The sequence below is a fragment of the Mauremys mutica genome, chromosome 1 (assembly GCF_020497125.1).
Source record: "Mauremys mutica isolate MM-2020 ecotype Southern chromosome 1, ASM2049712v1, whole genome shotgun sequence".
In the NCBI taxonomy this organism is placed as follows: Eukaryota; Metazoa; Chordata; order Testudines; family Geoemydidae; genus Mauremys; species Mauremys mutica.
This window is the reverse complement of record NC_059072.1, coordinates 332,466,793-332,488,950: the sequence shown is the minus strand read 5'-3', so window position 1 is coordinate 332,488,950 and position 22,158 is coordinate 332,466,793. Positions and strand designations below refer to the sequence as shown.

Sequence of the window (22,158 nt, the reverse complement as noted above, 5' to 3'; positions counted from 1 at the left end):
TATATTTTAGGTACCACAATGAAGTATTATACAATCATTTCACACAGTTTTGCTCCTAAATCAGATTACAATATATAGGTTTAATTAATACAATTAAAGTTCTTAGACTGAATAATTTATTTATTCATTTATTACTGGATGAATTATGTTTATATAAAGCTATGCAATATAAGTGCTATATAATTTACATGCTATACTATTATATTCATTTATTTGGTTAAATATTATAAAGTAAAAAGAGATTGTTAGTGCTTTTTAAGACTATAAAAATGACGATATATGGTATGGCACTGAGTTCAATCACAGAAAGGCCATAAAATGCTGATAGCCTCTGATATATAAACTCTCTAATGAAAGCAGATTTACTTAAGCATCCTCCTTAAAAAGTAAAAAAATAATTAAATTAGCATCTCTATATTAAGTTTTGCTGAACAGAACTCTAGCTAGACTGAAACCATGAGTCTAACTGATGTGTTGAATAGAGGACAGGAAGAACCACGCCACTTCAGTTAAGGGTGGGAGTTTTTAAATGAAAGTCAGTTCAATGGGATTTAGGCTGGTTCTGTAAGACATCGCTCTAAACACTTGGAATTTGAAAGAGAACCACTCTAAGTTACATACTATTTATGCATCACCCTGACATGTCTTTAGGAGAAAGAAGTATTCGTTCAGTTCTGATGTTCTAATTATGCTTTACACTGAATGCTTGACATACTTAAAATGCTAGGGCTTGAATGTGCCTTTAAGGCACAGCTCTGCATTGTGTGTGATGTATGAAGGTACATGTTTTGGGAGGCATATGTCTGACTCAGGCACAATGCTTCCTGAAGCCTGAAAGGGTATTGGAGGAGCACAGCTGGGACACCCCCTTCCTTTGCAAGTTCTGGGCTTCAGCATTACATACATGTACATGCAGGGGAACAGTAGAAAGTTTGTCAAGCTGTGAGTTTTAGTATCATGACACATTTTATATATTACCAAAATGCATGTTACTCTCTGGTATCTTAAAAAAATATGTCTGGCATCTATACCACGGTCAGTAGCAGGGCCAATCAGGGGTGGGGGAGAGGGGCCAGGAGGGCCATTTGGCCTGGGCCTCAAGCTCAAAGGGGGCCTCACATTTAGACACTTGTTAATTTTTTGGCATTTGATAAGTTTTACAACTTGTTTTTATGCAAATCCCTATCAGACCAAAATCTGACACTCTCTCAGCTTAGAGCTGCCAATTTATGCAAATAAGAGATGTGATTTGGTAAAAGAAAATTTTTTTTGTTAACTTTCATAGTAAAAAGTTTAAAATTTTCAAAAATATTAATAAAAATATATTGGTTCTGATGGCACAAGATTAGACTGTGATGAACGTGTCCTCTCAGATCAACTGATTATATAAACAAACCACTACTAGTGGCTGGTGCTGGATCAAGTGCGTGTTGAAAGGTAGAGAACTGTTACGTTTTAGTGTCTTTATAGTTTTACATCTAGTTGACTAAGGAATTATTTATGTGTGAGAATTCCTCATTCTTATCTTCATATGGTAGCTAAAAGAAGTGACTGGTTGGTTGGCTGAGCCCTAGCTTGGTAGCGGGCCATCATCATAGGCTTTCGTTGTCTATAGGCCCAGATTCAAGGTGAAAATTTGTGAGGACAATCTTGTACAGTGACTTTTGTGAGGACACATGTTTGAAATTTTTGGACATTGTCCCTCTATCTGTATCCATGTCTGAGTTTACTATATAGCTGTAACCTTTTTGTCTTCAGCTCATCCAGTTATATTATATCTTGGGTGCTTGAGTTTTGATTCCCTGATAAGGATAATAACCTGTCTGTTTCATTTTGTGTTCTTAATTAGTATTCCTTCGTTTTAAATCTTTCCAGCATTTGTGTACCATTCAGCATTTGTGTACATGTTTACAGTAGAAGATTTCAAGTGTAGATAAGCTACTTATTTACAGCAGAATATTCCAAGTGTGGATAGGCTACATATTGATCAGATAGATCACTATGAAGAGGAGATTTGAAAGTGGTACAAGCAAGAGATGGCAAAAACAACTGAGTGAAGTAGCAGCTAAGAACTCAAAGCCAATAACTTCATTTCTGAAACCACTGGAAAATACACCTTACCCAACAAACAATGCTACAGATAGATAATGAAAACTCCGCAACTGCAATAGGTGATATTTCAATGCCAATACCTGAACATGAGGACAGTTGTCAAGAAGGAGATGTCCCAACAGTAACATATGCAGCAGAAGATCCTGTGTATGATCAAGAAACTCAACAGCAACAGGAAGATATAGATCTTATGCAGCAAGAGCAATTCATGAGTACTACAGGTTTGACTGTGACTGACATTGGAATTATTGACAAGAGCAATGCTGCCTAAATGAAATCTTTTCTTCAAATTAGTTGTTTTGAAATTCCAAGTAACATTCCATGAGATACTGATAATCATGCTTTCCCTACTCGTCCGCTGACAAAAACTCTTCCAAATGGTGAGACCTGCACATGAGACTGGTTATGCTGGAGCACGGAAAAACAATCCCTGTACTGTGCACCCCGCTTCATTTTGAATAAAAGTGCTGCAAATGCATCAGTTCTCTCTGATCAATCAGGATGGAGTATCAGAGGTTGAGGAAGTTGAAAGACCGAATACCATCACATGAGAGATCAACGTCACACAAAGAAAACTATGTTGCATGGAAATCAGCCAGTAGGGCAGCATCAACTGAAAGTTCAGTTGAGAATTTACTCTGGACTGAACTCTCTACAGAAACTAATAACTAGAAAAAACATCTTGAGCGCATCCTGAACATTATCCTTTTTCTTTCTGAGTAGGGATTGGCTTTCTTTGGTTTCAGTCAACATATTGGTGATCGTGCAAATGGAAACTTTGTAGCGTAGTTGAGCTCCTCAGAAAATATGACCCACTTTTATCAGAGCATGTTAAATGTGTTTGAGAATCGCAAGGGAGTCAAAAACACATGCAAGTCCATTATCTCTCCACACGCATACAAAACATGTTTATTGAGCTATGTGGGTCATTTGTACAAACAATTCTTGATGAGATTTGAAATGCCAGGTATTTTTCAATCATTGTTGCTGCTACTCCAGATTGTTCTCACAAGGAACAGACTATGATTAGTCAATATGTTAAGATTTTAGACAGCTCAAAATTTTCAACTGAAGAAAGGTTTATTTTGTTTGATAATTTCACGAGAAAAACTGGAAAAGAAATTGCTGCTCGAGTACTAGCAATTCTAGAAGGTTTTAAGTTAGATTTTCAAATTTGCATTGGTCAAGCCTATGACAATGGATCTAATATGGCTGGGAAGTACAAAGGTGTACAAGCAGTTTTGCTTGAGCATAATTCAAACTGTATTTTCTCTAGCTGTGGAAACAACACACAAACCTTGTAGGTGTTGACTGTGCTGCATCATGCAAGAAGGCAATTACTTACTTTGGAACTGTTCAGCAAATGTAGAATCTCTTTAGTAGCATCCACAAAGGTGGGAAATTCTGAAGCAATATCTTCCTGTTTCACTGCATGGGATGTCTAAAACTAGATGGTCTGTACAGATTGATGGTGTTCAACCAGTTGTGTAGCATTTGGATTCAGTGAAAAAGGCTTTAAATGAGCTTGAATCTCTCAATCTCACTGTACAGGCTCAAACTGAACTTCAGTCTATTCAGAAGCACATGTCCAAATTTGAATGCATTCTGATGTCATGTTTGTAGATGAAGCTACTTACAATGATCCACCAAACTAATCTGGTAATTGAAGCATGCAAAGCCACAGTTAATGTTGAGAGAAAACATTGAAAGTCTTATCAGTGACATTCAACAGATTCGTGAACAATGGGATGTGATCTTGACTGACTTCAAATTAGTAGCACATAATATTGGCATTTCATCGGAGTTCTCCACCAATCACAACTCACATACTGAATCTGATGCCGAGCAGCATTATAGGGTCAATGTCTTCCTTGTCATCATTGACTCTCTTCAATCAGGTTCTACACGTCGATTTGAGTCACTGCGACTAATTTTTGGGTTTCTTTGGCAGTTTAACAGACTGACTAATGAAGATTTACTTTCTGCAGCTGAACAATTTAAGCAACAGTACAACAAAGAAATCTCAAAAGATCTCAGTGACAAGGTCATGTTTCTCAAACGAACATATTCCATGAATTTTAAATTGGATTGCAAGCCAAAGGAATTGCTTCAAGAAATATTTGATCTTGGACTCTCTGGGGTGTTTACTAATACCACAATTGCATTGGGTATTTTTGTCAGTTTGCCTGCAACAGTGGCTTCAGGTGAACACGCCTTCAATATGTTGAAGCAGGTAAAGAACTATCACAGTTCAACTATGGGACAAGAGCATTTTAATGGGCTGGCCATGCTTAATATCAACTGTGACATTGCATGAAAGCTAGATTTTTCTTCAATAATTAGTGCATTTGCATAGAAAAAGGCTAGAAAAGCATTTGCTACATTAAAAAATATTCAAATTATGTCTCACTCTTTTTTTTGGTGCCTTATTTTGTTTTCATGTGTCGTCATTTTTTATTTTTATTGTGGCGAGGGGCCTCAAAGGCTGGAAGTGGCCCAGGCCTTTTTGGACCTCTGAGAGGGCCTGGTCAGTAGGGAATTCCCCATGCAAACACAGGGCAGTATTTGACTTCAGTGCAGTCTTTCTTAGGTAAAACTCCAATTCCATTGATTTCAGTAGGAGTTTGCTTAAGTAAAAACTGCAGGATCATGAGTCTATGTAGCTTGGTTTTGGGTTTCTCTTATAACTGACTTTGCTAAGGATGAGTCCTGGCATCCTTACTCACACTGAGTAGTACTTTACTCCATTGAACTCAATGGGTCCACTCAGGGTACTTTTCAATATAGGTGACGGTGGCAGAATTTGCCCCATAATATTTAGGAGGATAGATTTCTACTCCTCTTAGATTGAGCAATACCTTATTTCACAAGAAGTCCTATTCATTTCAATGGGATTATTTGCAGAATAAGATACTACTCAATACAGAGACAGAAGTCCTTAATATGGTAAACTCGTTCCATGGGAATGGAATATTGAATGAATAATATGTACCCTATAGAGGCTGACTGCAAAGAAAATGAAAGATGCAGATGTGTTCCCCCTGTGTTTTGTACTTTTTCCATGTAAGACTGGTAGCAATGTGTGTAACTGGAATTCAGCCCCGTTGCCATCCCTGCAAGACAGAATTTGAATTGAAAATTAATCTTTACCTATTACCCAAGAGATAATGAGTATCTCCATCCATGAGAAGCTGGATGTTTTCATTCGGAACAGCTGTTTTGCATTATCTGTTCTAGTTTCATTAGGTAGGAGTTTGGTGCCTTCAAATCTGTCAGATGCATTCATGACTAGCAGACCAAGAAAAATTGTGAAAGAGGCTGCATGTGCTACAAACTTCATAAACGGTCCACGCATTATCCTCCCCAGCTGCAACACAAAACAAAACACAAAAAATTCTATCAACTTTTAAAAAGTACATTTCTGTCAAAATCACAGTAAATAAAGACGATGAAAATATATACACACTGTGATGTCATAATGAAATTTACCTTGTAAAAATGTCTATTTATTGGCTATCTTCAGAAACAAGAGGAACAATTTTGCTATTAAATGTCAGTATTCTTCTTTACCTATATAGCAATGTTTAAAAATAGTACTATAATTCTTCCTTGCACTTCTTTGCACCTATTATCATAGCTCATCCAGAGAAATATTCATTGTTACTGAAAAGTTTCTTTTAATTTTCATTCTTGAGATCCTTAAGAAGCAGCAAAGGAAATGGAAGAAACATTGTATAGTTTGTTAAGTAGGAACACTGAAATATCAGTGGGGCTACAATAGAGATGAGGACACCAGGTTTTGGTTTGATGTAGTTATTCAACTTAGTGGGCAGGTTCAGGATAGCAAAAGCAGTTTTTCTGACCTTCCTTTCCTTTTGGTTTTTAACATTTAAATAGGCCCCAAACGGTTGTGTTTACACTTCTGTAGCTTCTTACATTTTTTTTATTCTCTTAATGAAATTTCCTTAAACACCCACCAACAGAGATGACTACACCTTGAACAGACGTTTAGATTGATTTAGTATGACACTAAACAAAACTGAAAATTCATGTAAGCCCACACCCATCTAGGCTATTAAAACATCTATTTTAAAGGGATTGGTAACTTCTTGCATTCCTCTCATCAGTCCTAATTAATTAATCCAGTTGCATGCTGGGCACAAAATACCTATCTGTTATTTTGAGTCATGACAGCCACTGCATATGCCAAAATAAGTGAAGAATTCAAAGCAAGCCTCAAGGGGTCATTGGTTGAAATAGTTAGTATTGGTGGCCACTGAAAAAGGTAAGGAGAGGCCGCAAGCATTAGTTACTATAAGTAGTTATTTAGAATTATTATTTCCAGGTCCAAGTCAGACTTCAGCCAACATCAAACTGAAGTTTAAATAACCAAGGAATAAGAGGTCAGTGAAGGATACAGTAGTAGCATTGATAAAACACAGATAACTTACTGAAAAAGATAGTCATATCTAAAAATAATATTATAAAGGAACACTGTCAAGGTTAATAGGCCCCAAATTTGACCCCTCTACTCTTCTACATATTCTTTTACAAATCCATGCAATTCATTATGTATTTCCAAACCCCCATAAAATTACTTTGTCTTTTTCCTAAAAATAATAAATTTCCTCAGCCTCATGAGGTGCTCTACAACAACAATTTATTGTACGTGCGGTGTGAAGTGAAAGGATACTTTTTACAGGTTTCATTTTCAAACTTCCCCTGGGGCGGGGGTAACGGGGTCGGGTCTCACCACCTGGCGCCTTCTGCTGGCTGTCTCTGGGAATTAGCTCTGTCCAGTGGAGCACCCCCTCCTGGTGGTGTCCCGTCCGTTGTCTCACCCTCAGTTGGCGTCTCTGGACCCGCGTTGCTCCCAACTCATGGCGTCCTCTTCTGGAACCACTGCCCTCTGGCAGTGCCCCTTAGTCCACCCACATCCCCTTCTGAGGGGGGGGGGAGTTGATCAGCAGTCTCTCTGCACCCCAGCCACCACATACAAACACATACCCCAAAGTCTAATTCTTCTTGGCAGGGATCTGGCGTAGTCTATGATGGCCGCTCCCTACGGCCGATGGCTGGGTGTACTGCAAGGAGGGAAGGGGGGGACCCAGGCCCACCCTCTACTCTGGGTCTCGGTCCCTCTGACAGCAGCCTCACTGTCCTCCTTCTCTCCCCTCGTCTGTCTGCTTCCCTGGGCCGCTTCCCCTACGGCCCCTTGCACCCGCTAGGCCCTTCCCTTCAGGGCCTGCAGCCTGGCAGGCTATGGGCTAGAGCTCCCTTTTGCTCCCCGAGCCTGGCCAGCACTGCGCTGTTCGCGGTGCTAGTCTCCCACCCTTGGAGACTGACCTTCCCCTCTCAAAGGCCTGGGACAGACTGACTGCTCCCTGCCTGGGCAGCCTTCTTATAGGGGTGAGCCCAGCCCTGATTGGCTGTCTCCACTCTGAGCCCTGATTGGCTCACAATAAGCCCTTCCCTAATTGGCTCCCTGTCTGTGCAGGTGCCCTGGCCTGCCATAGCCCACACTCTCAGGGAGTGGGGCAGTCTGCCCCACTACAGGGGTTTATAAACAACAGTGAGTAAAACAGATTTTGAGAATGATAAACAAAATACCTTGACAGTGTCCTTTTACATGCATTATCTGCCTGTGTTCACAAACGAGGATGGGACTGGGAGACAGATGCCAGAAAGAGAAATACCCAGGGAAGAAGCGGAAATATTTAAGGAAATCAGGTTAATGCCAGAATAGCTGATCAAGAAATTAAAAAAAAAATCTAAAAGATTGACAAAGCCCTCCACTCCTCAAAAAACAGAAAAAATCTTAAAAACTCATTGGAAATAAAATAGGCTACAGATAGCTTAGGTTTTTTTTTCCAACACCTACATTTGGGAAGTGACCAGAGCTAGGCTAGGAATAGAAGTTTTGTAACTTTGGCTCTACTTATGGAGAAGATGCAGGACAGAAAACATTAATTAGGGACAGAATGGGGAACACAGAAAGACAGGGCTTGAAACTAGAGCTTACTGCACTGAATATGCACTGAATTAATAGGAGTTGAGGGCATGCAGCATCACGTAAGATTGGACCATAAATCTTGGTAGATGACATGGATATAGATTACACTTTCCAATGGTGAGGAAGGAACAAAAAAGTTGGTGCAAAAACGTAGTGGACATGCTTTTTAGGGTAGTCCCTTCAAGCTTCTCTTATAGAATCATAGATTCATAGAACTGGAAGGGATCTTGAGAGGTCATCTAGTCCAATCCTCTGCATTCAAAGCAGGACAAAGTATTATCTAGACGATCCCTGACAGGTGCTTATCCAACCTGCTCTTAAAAAACCCCAATGATGGAGATTCCGCAACCTCCCTAAGCAATTTATTCCAGTTCTTAAACACTCTGACAGTTAGGAAGTTTTCCTAATGTCCAACCTAAACTGCCCTTGCTGCAATATAAGCCAATTGCTTCTTGTCCTAACCCCAGAGGTTAAGAAGAACAATTTTTCTCCCTCATCCCTTGTAACAACTTTTTATGTACTTGAAAACTGTTATGATGTCCCCTCTCAGTCTTCTCTTCTCCAGACTAAACAAACCCATTTTTTTTCAATCTTCCCTCATAGGTCATGTTTTCTAGACCTTTAATCGTTTTTGTTGCTCTTCTCTGGACTCTCTCCAATTTGTCCACATCTTTCCTGAAATGTGGCACCCAGAACTGGACACAATACTAATCAATGTGGAGTAGAGCGGAAGAATTACTTCTCCTGTCTTGCTTACAATACTCCTGCTAATACATCCCAGAATTATGTTTTCTTTTTTTGCAACAGTGTTACACTGTTGACTCATATTTAGCTTGTGATCCGTTATGACCCCCAGATCTCTTTCCGCAGTACTCCTTCCTAGACAGTCATTTCCCATTTTGTATGTGTGCAACTGATTGTTCCTTCCTAAGTGGAGTACTTTGCATTTGTCCTTATTGAATTTCATCCTATTTACTTCAGACCATTTCTCCATTTGTCCAGATCATTTTAAATTTTAATCCTCTCCTCCAAAGCACTCGCAACCCCTCCCAGCTTGGTATTGTTCGCAAACTTTATCAATGTACTCTCTATGCCATTATCTAAATCATCAATGAAGATATTGAAGAAAACCAGACCCAGAACTGATCCCTGCGGGACCCCACTCGTTATGCTCTTCCAGCATGACTGTGAACCACTGATAACTACTCCCTGGGAATGATTTTCCAACCAGTTATGCACTCACCTTACAGTAGCTCCATCTAGATTGTATTTCCCTCATTTGTTTATGAGACGGTCAGTATCAAAAGTCTTACTAAAGTCAAGATATTCCACATCTACCACTTCCCCACCTATCCACAAGGCTTGTTACCCTTTCAAAGAAAGCTATCAGGTTGGTTTGATATAATTCATTCTTGACAAATCCATGCTGACTGTTACTTATCACCTAATTATTTTCTAGGTGTTTGCAAATTGATTTCTTAATTATTTACTCCATTATCTTTCTGGGTACAGAACTTAAGATGACTGGTCTGTAATTCCCCAGGTTGTCCTTATTTCCATTTTTATAGATGGGCACTATATTTGCCCTTTTCCAGTCTTCTGGAATGTCTCCCATCTTCCATGGCTTTTATGGATCTGAGTATCCCATCATTTTCACATGCACTTCCTTTGCAACATGGAAAGCTCATGTTGCAGAGGAGGGCTGTATATATCTGTGATATCATTGCTTTTTGAAGTATAGTCTTCCCCCATGGACTGAGAATATTACCTCTGTAGAACACTCAGCCCATGGTGACCTGGCAGTGAGGATTTTGGTTTCATATTCGGATCCCTCATTATGTTGCCACTAACTCACTGTGCTGGCTCAATTACTTAGTCTTAAAAAGCCAAACTCTGCCCTTAGTTACATCTGCGCAACTCTGCTGAAGACACTAGAGTTGCTCGGATGTAATAGAGGACAGAATTTGACCCATACAAAATTTCATGAAATAAAATACTATCCTACAAAGATAGGATCAAATTCTGCTCTCAGTTATGCTGATGTCAATGGAGTGAATGAATTTGCACTTGTGTAAATGTGAAAAAAATATTTTAGTAAGTATGGTCTAAGGATTGAACTATGTGACTGTGTATAGAAATGGCAGGAAGATTGGTGCTGTAAGAATTGGCATTGGCGATTCTGTAGAAGATGTATTTGCCCTCTTGGTCATTACTGAATCAATGTCTCCATGTATTGTTAAGGGGCTCAGCAGATAGGAAGGTGCTGCCCTCTGGATAACACTTAAAACAATTCCTGATCATTTATGGCCATTACTATCCCATGGCTCTTGTTTTGTTTGGGTTGAAATGTAAATGTTAGTATCTTTGCTAAACTCTAGTATAGGTAATTACATGTTTCCTACCTAAAATTCTTTCTGTAGTTTCAGTTGGATATACCTGATTTTTGTTATAAACTCTATTTCAGTTTGCTGTGATTTAAATTACCTCTGCTGGTACCTTGAGAATAGTTTTAAGCAGTGACTGTTTCAGCATTCAGTGGCACAAAAGGTGAGGTGATTCCTATAACTACATATGCACTTTGTAAAGTGGGCTAAAATGGATTCTTCTGGGTAAACAGTGCTATATAAAAGTAGTGCTGTATCATTATCATTACCTGTGACTGAGAGATATTGGAAATGAAAGGGAAGTAAGAACCGGAGTTATATAGAGATCAATATTTTGGGTCATATTTGTCCAATATAAACAACTATAAAAAGTTGTAGTAAGGAAATTATATTGGCTTATGATATAGAACTGGCAGATGCATTTAAATATAGTGAAATGTAAGAATACATATTTTAACATGCAGAGGACTGGACATACAATTTGCATTATAGAAAGGAACAATCAGTTGCATACATACAAAATGGGAAATGACTGCCTAGGCAGGAGTATTGTGGAAAGGGATCTAGGGGTCATAGTGGATCACAAGCTAAATATGAGTTAACAGTGTAACACTATTGCAAAAAAGCAAACATCATTCTGGGATGTATCAGCAGGAGTGTTGTAAGCAAGACAGGAGAAGTACCGTACATACTTGTTCACAAGCCAAATATTTTTTGGTAAAAAACTGATGCATAAAAGAGCAGGGATCAGCTTATAAATGGGTCTACACCAAAATTTGATGATTTTAAACTCTATGGAATCATTGAATTGAATATCTAATACAGGGATCGGCAACCTTTGGCACCCTGGCAAGCTGGGCTGGTTTGTTCATCTGCCGCGTCCGCAGGTTTGGCCGATCGCGGCTCCCACTGGCCGCGGTTCGCCACTGCAGGCCAATGGGGGTAACGGGAAGTGGCGTGGGCCATGGGATGTGCTGGCCCCTGAAATATAGGGTTGGCTTATGAAAGGGTCATACAGTTTTTGCTATTTTTACCTATCCATTTTTGGTGGGTCAGCTTATAAATGAACGGGCTAATGAACAAGTATGCATGGTAATTCTTCTACTCTACTCTCTGCGCTGGTAAGGCCTCAGTTGGAGTATTGTGTCCAGTTCTGGGTGTCATATTTCAGGAAAGATGAGGACAAATTGAAGAAAGTCCAGAGGAAACCAACAAAAGTGATTAAAGGTCTAGAAAATCTGACTTGTGAGGAAAGATTGAAAAAAATGGGTTTGTTTAGTTTGGTGAAGAGAAGATCGAGAGAGGGACATGATAACAGTTTTCAAGTACATAAAAGGTTGGGTCTTGCCCATATGATCACAGTCTGACTGATTGCCATACTTGGGGTCGGGAAGGAATTTTTCCCTGGGTCAGATTGGAAGAGCCCCTGGGGAGCTTTTCACCTTCCTCTGCAGCATGGGGCATGGGTCATTTGCAAGTTTAAACTAGTGTAAATGGTGAATTCTTTGTAACTTGAAGTCTTTCAACCATGATTTGAGGACTTCAGTAACTCAGCCAGAGGTTGGGGTCTATTACAGGAGTGGGTGGGTGAGGGTCTGTGGCTTGCAATGTGCAGGAGCTCAGACTAGATGATCATGATGGTCCATTCTGACCGTAAAGGCTATGAATCTATGTTGTTACAAGGAGACGGGTTCTCTTTAACCACTGAGGATAGGACAAGAAGCAATGGGCTTAAATTGCAGCAAGGGAGGTTTAGATTGGACATTAGGAAAAAACTTCCTGTCAGGGTAGTTAAGCACTGAAACAAATTGCCTAGGGAGGCTGTGGAACCTCCATCACTAGAGGTTAGACAAACTAGACATTCCTGTCAGGAATGGTCTAGTTATTACATAGTCCTGCCTTGAGTGCAGGGGACTGTACTAGATGGCCTATTGAGGTCCCTTCCAGTTCTACACTTATATGATTCTATTATTATCAGAGCCAGCAACCGGATGCCTATTTCACTAGTCTCTGAGATGTATATTTATTGCAATGATGATAAGGATAAAACAAAGCAAAAAGATCCTGTTCTCATAATGGCTCAGGCTACCAAACACGACAGACGAAAGATACATACTTAGGGGGGAAGAAACTTTAAAACTTTTAGCACAGAATTCTAGAAGGTATATATAAACATCCTGAATCAAAGGAAATCACTATCATCATCAAGCATTTTTATTACAATAGCACCCTCAAGTCCCAAACACATCAAAAGGTATTGTCCCTACCCCATAGATCTTATAATCTAGCTCTAATTGCTGTTGTGTCCTGACATAATTTACAAGGATCAATATTCCCAAGCTTCCAGCACAAGGCAGGTGGGAACATCCAGAGCTCTCAGGAGTGTGGGTAATCCAGTAAAACCAATCATCTGAGGACAAGAGATACAGGCAGCGTGGGCACACTTGCAAAACTCACTTTGGTTCTGGAGATATTTTAGCTATGTTTTCCATTTTGAATAGAGAAAATAACACTGGAACCAGTAATATATCTAAAAGCAGAATGAACTTTTGAAGTGCCCATCTGTAAGTAACTTTCTTTTTTCTAAAGACACCATAGTCAACAGACTACAACTTATTTACTGACTTACATTTGTATGTATTAACTACCTAAAAGAGCACCTACTCCAAGCCCTCGACAAACTCTTGAAAATACAATTAATCCTTTAACAGACTGGCATTTACTCATGGATGGCTCTACCCCAGAAACAGTGTGAACATAAACATATAATAAACTCCACCATCAAACTCAGCACTGGAATCTCCAACCTGCCCTATCCCTCAGTTCCCTACAGCCAAGTATGCCGTGAAGGTTAACAAACACGGGCAGTTACATATAGGTGGAAAATTGGGTTCTAAAGTTACAAGGACCTAACAAAGAATGCCCTAGATATCTAAGGTACTTATGTGATGCCCATTACTGTAATATCTGAATGCCTCACAATCTTTTATGTGAGGTAAGGAAGTTCTATTTATCCCCATTTTAGAGATCGGAAACTGAGGTACATAGAGGCTAAGGGCCATATTTTTAAATGTATTTAGGCACTGCTTCACTCATCGTTGCAACATCTAACTGATTTAGGAGTCTAAATCCTAGTCTCAAAAGGGAGTTAGACACTTTGGAGCCTAAATCCCATCTACTGTCACTAAGATTTTGATTCTGAAGTGCCCAGTTCCTTTTGGAAATGAGATTTAGGCTCCTAAATTAGTTAAACATTGGAATGCTGAGTACCACAACTCCTAAATATCTTTAAAAATCTGGGCCTAAGTGTCTTGCTCACTATCAGACAGGAAGTCTAGCGAAAAGTAGAGACTTGAACCCCTATCTTCAAACTCCCAGGTTAATACCCTAACCAATGGACCAGCCTTCCTATCCTGTACCAAAAAGCTCCTTCTTAGCTGCCTGCACTGATTGCAACTGTGGAACTATGTCACAGGGAGAGATATCGCCTCTGAGATAGGTAGGTGCCAGAGGGTTTTACGGGAAAAAGTAGGTACCTTAAAAATCAACCTGGAAACCAAAACACAGCAAATGGAAATCAGAGAGCACGAGTTTAATATGCTCACAAAATGACACACCACTTAAAAGCAAGTGCCAAAACCTGCACCAGCTGCATTCCATGGATGGATTTAAATTGTAGCCTCATACAGAGTGTCACTCTAATTTCAAGGTGAGAAAGGGATGAATGACAGTTAGAAGGACCACAGTTGAAATAAATGGGCATAGCCTCCAGGTCATCTGGAAATGAAGGAAAGCTGACCTAGTCATAACTGCAACTGGCTCCTCTGTGAGCAGCTGGGTGTCTAACTGGACCCTCCTATTGGGAATCCAATCCACAAATGTAGGACACATGTCCTCCTGTCACATCTTCCAATTGCTTCCCTCAGCCAACCAGCCTCACCTCCAACTTGTCTGGATTGAGTCTCAGCTAGTTTACCCTCATTCATGTCCCAAGTTCAGCTAGATACTGGGAAATGTAAATGACCACTCCAGCTGGATCAGCGTAGATGGAGGTATAAAGTTGTATGTCATCTCTATACTGAAGACACCAGAGCCTATGTCTCCTCACTAACTCTCCTACCAGCTTCACATACACATAAATCACCCTCAGACTGGAGATGTAGTTATGCTATACCACCCTGAGAATAGTGGCCTCAGATATGAGCAGATACTGAGGGCTGTCTCACTTGAACCTTTTTGATATTCTCAATTAAAAATGATACAGGGCAACAGTACTTCTCCACTGGCCTTCTCAAGCCAACAATATCAGTCTCAAGCGCAAGTTGATGGCTGAAGTGTTCCCAGCACTTTCTACACTTCAGAAAGGGACACTGGCTGAAAGTCAAGCAAAGAAACTGTGACTTTCCCCTCTCACATATCTGCTTTATTTCCAGGGAGTTGGGCAATTCTGACCAAATTCACTCAATTTTATCAGCAACATAAAAACATTTCCTCACAATAGGAGATACTCAATTCAGCAACTGGGTGGAGGTGACTTAGATTAACTAAACTGTCTGCCCCTTGAAATAGAACAATGGATTGAATAACTATTCCTTTGACTCTCTCACAGCCATGGCATAAGTATTTCAAAAATCTCTATGTCATAAAGAATTAGACTCCAACTAGGATTTTCACCTGACGTGCTGTGGTCATTTTCCCTCTCACTTCAGCTTTTGTGGGACATCTATAAACCAAGGTGACCCATGAGATAAAAGCCAGAAAAGATGCCTTAGAGGCCACTTCATAGATAGTTGAGGACAAAAGTGTTACAAAATTCCACCCACCCATCCATAGATCGGTCTGTCAGAAGAACAATATTCTGTTTCTCAGTCCCCTGGAACTGCTCTGGGACCTTTAGTTTTCAAGGGTAAATCCCCTGCTAGGAGAGGAAAACTCCAATTTGGTCTCAAAGGAGGTAATTTTTATTTTAATGATTAAAAACAAAGAGGCATATCTCTAAAATAAAAATGAAGCACAACAACTGTAACAGTTAGAAAGGGAAGGGCCAACTTGCCCATTCACAGTATAAAATGTAACAAAATCATTAAACAGATATATTACGAGGAGGGGAGACAGTTGTAAAACAGAACAGGAGGTTAAATTTTAAAGGGATGCTGTCAATTGAAACTGGACAAAAAAAGCTATGCAGAAACAGATTTTCTAAAACCAAAGACCAATCAAAACAATTTTACAATCCAATAAAAAGAAGGGCTTTTAACAACAACAACAAAAGCCAAACAACAAATACACACTTCCATGCAATGTCTGAAACCCAAATGCTGAAGCAGTATGAATCTCAAGGCATGTTTAAAGACAAAAGTGTTATAAAAACCTTCGAGACTGTAAACAAAAATGGAACTGACTAAATTGAATTTTATTGTCCAGGCTGAGAGAAATGCAATTAAACAAACAAACAAACAAGTTAAGGAAACTGGATATACTTTTAAAAATCTAAGTTGTTAATCATAATACATTTGTTTATTTACAATGTATAATTTTAACTTTACAGTGTCCCCTTTACCTGTTATGACAGCAGGAGAACTAAAATACCCCAGGGTGGAAACTTTGAATCAGTGACCAGCTAAAATAGATGTTCTAAACAAAAGCAAAATTCTAGGGGATGGGAGAGTTTGGACATATCTATGTTGGAAATTGATTCTGCAACATGGATCATCCAAACTGACATTCAGCTCTAGAAGCCAAATTGAAGTAACAGTGTTTTGTAAATGCACACAGAAAAGACCATGTGGCTGCTTTGAAAAAATTCATGAGATGAAATGAGCCTTAGCATTATCTTGACAAGCCCTCAGGTTGTAGCAGTGAGAGATGCAATCAGATGGTCATTTAAGCACAGCTTTCTTGGTAACAACAGAATTTATTGTGTCGGTGTTAAAAAGTGGTTTGAATTTTCTAAGGCCTTTCATCAGCTCATCCCAGGGATCTTTTCATGTCAAGGCCGTGGAGAAGACCCACACTGTAGGGTGAAATCTTGACCCCATTGACGCCAATGGGGGTCAGGATTTCATCCACTGTGTATAGCTTTCTCATACAAACCTTAATTCCATTCAAAATATATCATGCTAAATTCAGTTCAGTTACACCAGTGTACCCAGAATAGTTTAATTCACTTCAATAGATTGACACCAAACTACATTAATGGAACACATGAAGATAATTAATTTCAGACACATCTGTGTACATCTGTGCTGGGCAAATAGTTGGACAATTTGTATTGGTGGTTTGTGGGCAGCAAATATACACAAAGGTGACATTTTATCCTGTGTGAAATCGTAACATGGTAGCTAGCTAAGTGGTTTTAATTCTGAATTTTAGTTCAAGGTGGGTTCTAATGATGGTAGTGTTAGCTTGATGTGAATTTAAGAAGATTATGTTATTCTGACATGCAGTTATGATTTGGTTCCTATCTTTATTTTATCAGAATCAGGGCCACATATTTTTCTATGAATAATAAACATATTCCCATTTGTAAATAGCTAGCAACCTGGATAACACAAGGGAGAAGGAAGAAAACCTGCTAATTGCAGTTCTTACTATCACTGTCTGAATACTCTGATGGGCAATTTCTCACTAAACGAGTATTAATTTTTTTGTAATGTTCATCCATCAAGCCCCATAAATGTATTAATTAGTTTTTGTTAAATAATCTAGCTACTATATATTTATTTAACAGCACAGAAACAAAATGGAGAGTACTTTGATTCATTGTTTTGATATTACTGTTTCTACATGGCAATACTTCCTTCCCTCCCTGATCATTTTTTCATTTAGTATTCATTATATTCCACATGATGCATTTACTTTTTTTTAATTGTGAATGTTTGAGTGTGTAATCCTGCAGCTATTCCTTTACAATGTGGCATTAAATAACACACCACTGAAGCTTTGCTAAGTGCATCAATAACTTATAAATATGTTTCATCTTTGCCAAATTAGAAACTTGCATGCAGATGCTTTTTGCTTTTACAAGACTGTACAGACTAACCTTGCTGCATGGAGCAATCCAGTAAACCACTGACAGGAATGGCAGCCCTACTGCAACTGCAAGAACAACTAGAAACTTCACTGCCATGGTCTGCTGACGTAAACCTGAGAGATTCTCATACCAGATTGAGAGAAGTTGTTGCTGGCAGTTTGGATGTGCTACAAACTATGACAAAAAAAGGAACACAACAAAGGAACATTATTGTCAGAATGCCATTAAATAAAATGTTAGCCATCTGAAATGGATGTAGAATGTAGGAATAACAACAAGTCAGCTAATATTCAGAACACTATCAGAGTGTACAGTAGTATAAAAGAGCAATCTGCTCTTTTTTGATAAGCATAATCTCCCTAGAATGTAGGCACACTGCTATTCATGGCAGGAATTTTGGCTAAACTGATCCTAAAGTCACACTTGAGTATGTGTGGCTAGTTAAAACTTAAGAAAAACCCAACTCATTCTTCAAACTAGGGGAAATTTCATTTCACCTGTTCACATTTCAACAGAATGCCTTTGCCTATGCCTTTAACTTCATCTCAAATGTATGTCAACACTGTTTTATATTATTTCATTGCAATATAATCATGTGAAAAGGAAAAAAAAAGAAATGAGACACTGAATCGAATTGCTCTATTCACAGTTTAAATGCTATTTTATTGCAAAGTGAGAATACTGATGAGTTTAATGAATTTTAAAACATCAATCTAAATCCTTATCCCATTACAGTCTATGGCAATGTTGCCATTGACTTCAGTGACATCAGGATCTGGCCTGGCATCGGGGTCACTATGGAGTCTTTCTACACCAAGAGGCTCCAATGTGAATAATTTTAGGAATGTCAGGTCTTTGCATCCCTCAAAATAATTCAAGTTGAGAAAAAAAATCACGATTTCTATGGGTAATCCTTTCAGGCCAGTGATTATTATACTGCAATTTTTCAAAAAAGACTTTATGCCAGGAAAATGTCTCATCAAAATACAATTAAAAGTGAAGCATGCAGAATCAGAGCAACGTAGGGCTGGAAGGGAACTTGAGAGGTCATCTAGTCCATCCCCACAGACTAAGGCTGGACCAAGTATATCAAGACCATCCCTAAACAATGTTTGTCTGTTCTTAAAAAGCTGTTTTTGCAAGCCTTCAATGACAGAGGTTCCACAACCTCCATTAGAAGCCTATTCCAGTATTTAACTACCCTTATAGTTAGGAAGTTTTTCCTAATATCTAACCTAAATGTCCCTCACTGTAGATGAAGCCCATTACCTCTTGTCCTACCTTCGATGAACATGGAGAACAACTGATCATCAACCTCTTTATACCCAGTCTTTCTAACCATTCCTCATAGGTCATGGTTTCTAAACTTTTTAGCATTTTTGTTGCTCTCCTCTGCACACATTCTAATTTGTCCGTATCTTTCTTAGTGTGGTGCCCTAAACAGGACACAGTACTCCATGTGACACCTCACCAGTGTTGAGTACAGAATAGGACAATTACCTCCTGTCTCACATACAACACTCCTGGAGAAGAGTATAAAATATATGTAAAGTCAGTGTACCTCTCCTAGGCAAGCAGAAGTCACTCTCTGTTCTTAAATAATGTACTTACACGGACACGTCTTTTTTCCCTGGATGTTCTAAACTGTAGTACGAGCATATGGATTACATAGTATAGCACAACATGAATTTCCAAACACTATATTCACTTATCTAACCTTAATTTTACAAATTGCAACATTCGTGTTTCAAATGGGTACATATTCTCCATCTAGCTCTAGAAAATCCAGGACCATGAAAGGCATTAAAGAAGTCATAAATTGAGCAGTCCACATTATAAATAATAATTATTAGTGGCTATCATTTACCATTATTTTAAAGATATTACTATGGCATTTAGACAGTATTCAGTAACAATGAATCAGCCTCAATCTGAGCATAATGCACAGGAACTAACTGGATCTATTCTATTCTATTCCGGCTTTTATACCATGCTCATCACCAAGATATCTGAGCACTTCCTCATAGTGCATTAAGCAAGGTGACTACACATCTGTCATGTGTTGCTTGTGCTCTCCCCAGGTGGAAAAGCATTTGCAGTGGAGTGGGGGCAAGGGAGAGTTGGTAGGGTGTGTCTTTCTCTTTTTTTAAATATAAATATACCTGTTCCCAGTTCATTGTACTGGGAATAGCTACAAAATCTGCTGACATTTATATTCCTGATGTTCTCATTTCTGATGCCCTAAAAGTTTTTGCCTTTGTGTCCTGTACTGTAGATGACAATATACAATTTTCAGTCATGAAACAAGGAATATACAAAATGTTCACATGAAAAATATCAGTTCTTTTATTGAAAACGAGGAACAGCAGTTACTGGTAAAGGCAGTCACTAATTGTTCTTAATCATGCTATGGCAACCAGGTCATGTAGACCAATTCTGTAAAACTGAGAAGTGTAGAACACAACCCTCTTTTCCATCCAAGCTCTGTGACATTGTAAAAGGTGTACTGGAAACGAAGGTATAAATGGATGATGGGATTTTCTTTGCCTGGTCTGTAATAAACTATAAGCCCAAACCTGTAATATTTACTCAAGAAGTCAGAGTTTTACAATAGAAATTTTCCAAATTAAAGGTGGCAAAATCAGAACTGATGTCTGCTAAAGAAAAAAAATAGGGGTAAGTAGAGAGAGTAAATGACTAATGATGAAATAAAACCCCTCCATGTTTAATATGTAGGAGACATTGTTCAATAACAGTTCAAACTCCATCCATGCACACCATGTACACACCTATTTTAGGATTTTCCAAAAGAAACAGATCAGTTAGATCTGCATAAAAGGACTCTATTTCTGCCCAGGTAAACTGGATGGGTACAGTGGGTCCCTATTGGACATCATAGAATTCCATCTCTTCTACCTTTCCTGGTTATTGGATGTTGGTGAGTTTTATTTGTTTTTCACTGTGCAGATGTAATTCTTTTTTGTCATAGTGGCAAAGCTTTATCAAAGGCAGGGGTGGCTCCAGGTGGCCGGTTGCTGTGAGGGCAGCAGTCAGGCGGCCTTCGGCAGCGTACTTGCGGGAGGTCGGCTGGTCTCACAGTTTCGGCAGCAATTCGGAGGCAGGTACGCCGAAGCCGCAGGACTGGCAGATCACCCGCAGAAACGCTGCTGAATCCACGTGACTGTGGACTGCCCACAGGTACGCCACCAAAGGCCGCCTGACTGCCGTGCTTGGGACAGCAAAAAACATAGAGCTGCCCCTGATCATAAGTCTTGCAGCTTGCTCTGAAAATGGTCAGATTCTGCATTAGTCTAATCTCCTTTGGAAGTTAATTCAACAGGTAAATCCCCTTGACTAAAAAAACTTTATCTCTGGTTCACACACACTTCGTCCTGGACATTATGAGCTTCACTGTCCAAGAGAAGCATAATTATCCAAATGAGTAAAGGTGGAGAAGCAGCTACTAATGTAGTTGGGTCCTGACTTACTGAGTGCATTCAAGATCCAGACCAAGGCCTTAAACTGGCAACAGAAGTGAACTAGGAGCTGATGAAGGGACCATAGCATGGAGATGATGTATTCATTCCAGATCAGGTCATTGAGGAGACTGGTGGCCAGGGTTCTAATCAAGCTGGAGCCTATGCATGGCTTCCAGACTGATCCCCAGACCACCTATGCTGATAAATTCTGGTATTTTGTAAGCAACCTAGTTTTGCATATGTCTTTCAAATTTCCTAGAGCAAATAAAAATTGGCCTTTCTCAGGAGGCAAATCCGCTGTGAATAGTTTGACATAAAGATGTATTTATTATTATAGGGCCAATATGCTACATTGTACATTTTAATTAATTATATCCAATGATTTTGTTTTAGAAGATGGATTAATTATCTCTCATTGGTGAAAAAAATAAATGCAAAGTCTGCAAATAATGTACACAGCTAGTTCAAGTAACCATATGTTACCATTACTGTTACCTCCTTGTGTGCTGCATACACCTTTTATCTCTGGTTTTTATTAAGACAGTAAGTACTTTGGGGCAGGGGCTCTCTTTTACTGTATGTGTGCACAGCATTCAGTGCAATGGGACCAGGATCCTGACTGGAGCCTCTGGGTGCTGCCATAATACAAATAATGAATGGTAATATGAGTTAATAACGCTGCCACTCATTTAAACTACTACTTTATTAATACCAGGGCTTACTTTTTTGACTTCATACTTAATGGCAAGTTTTAAGCGGCTAAGACTGGGACGACCACGTTCTCCACTACTATGGCTCATCTCCACATCTCCGTTCAAAATAGCTTCCACTTCTTCAGTATTTCTGCACAAATCGAGAAGTCCAACTACAAAATCCTTGCATTGCATAGACAATTTTTTGTAATCATTCTGAAGAGAGAGAGAAAAAAGAAAATTAATAGCTGTTTACACATAACCCATGAGAAACCATTTTACTCCTTCAAGTGCTAAGAGTTGACTTTCTAAGTGACTATTCACGAACTAGCCACAGGAGAGGAACAAGAAGAAAAGCACTGGGCATGTATATACGCCTTTTATTTGTAGTTCTCAAAGTTCTTTTTTGAACATTATCAATTAAGATGCACAATATCCCTTTGAA

The 22,158-nt window shown here is 39.2% G+C and overlaps 1 protein-coding gene across 1 annotated transcript in view; it reads right to left on the bottom strand.

Annotated features, from left to right (window-relative positions):
- The window catches only part of TRPC6 (transient receptor potential cation channel subfamily C member 6), an 82,526-nt gene that overhangs the window by 27,809 nt on the left and 32,559 nt on the right, over positions 1-22,158 (bottom strand). Inside the window, exons 3-5 of the mRNA XM_045019386.1 lie at positions 21,744-21,929; positions 17,552-17,716; positions 5,263-5,479 (exon numbers count right to left, since the gene is read on the bottom strand). Of these exons, the coding sequence (XP_044875321.1) occupies positions 5,263-5,479; positions 17,552-17,716; positions 21,744-21,929 (568 nt within the window). The remainder of the gene's footprint in view (positions 1-5,262; positions 5,480-17,551; positions 17,717-21,743; positions 21,930-22,158) is intronic.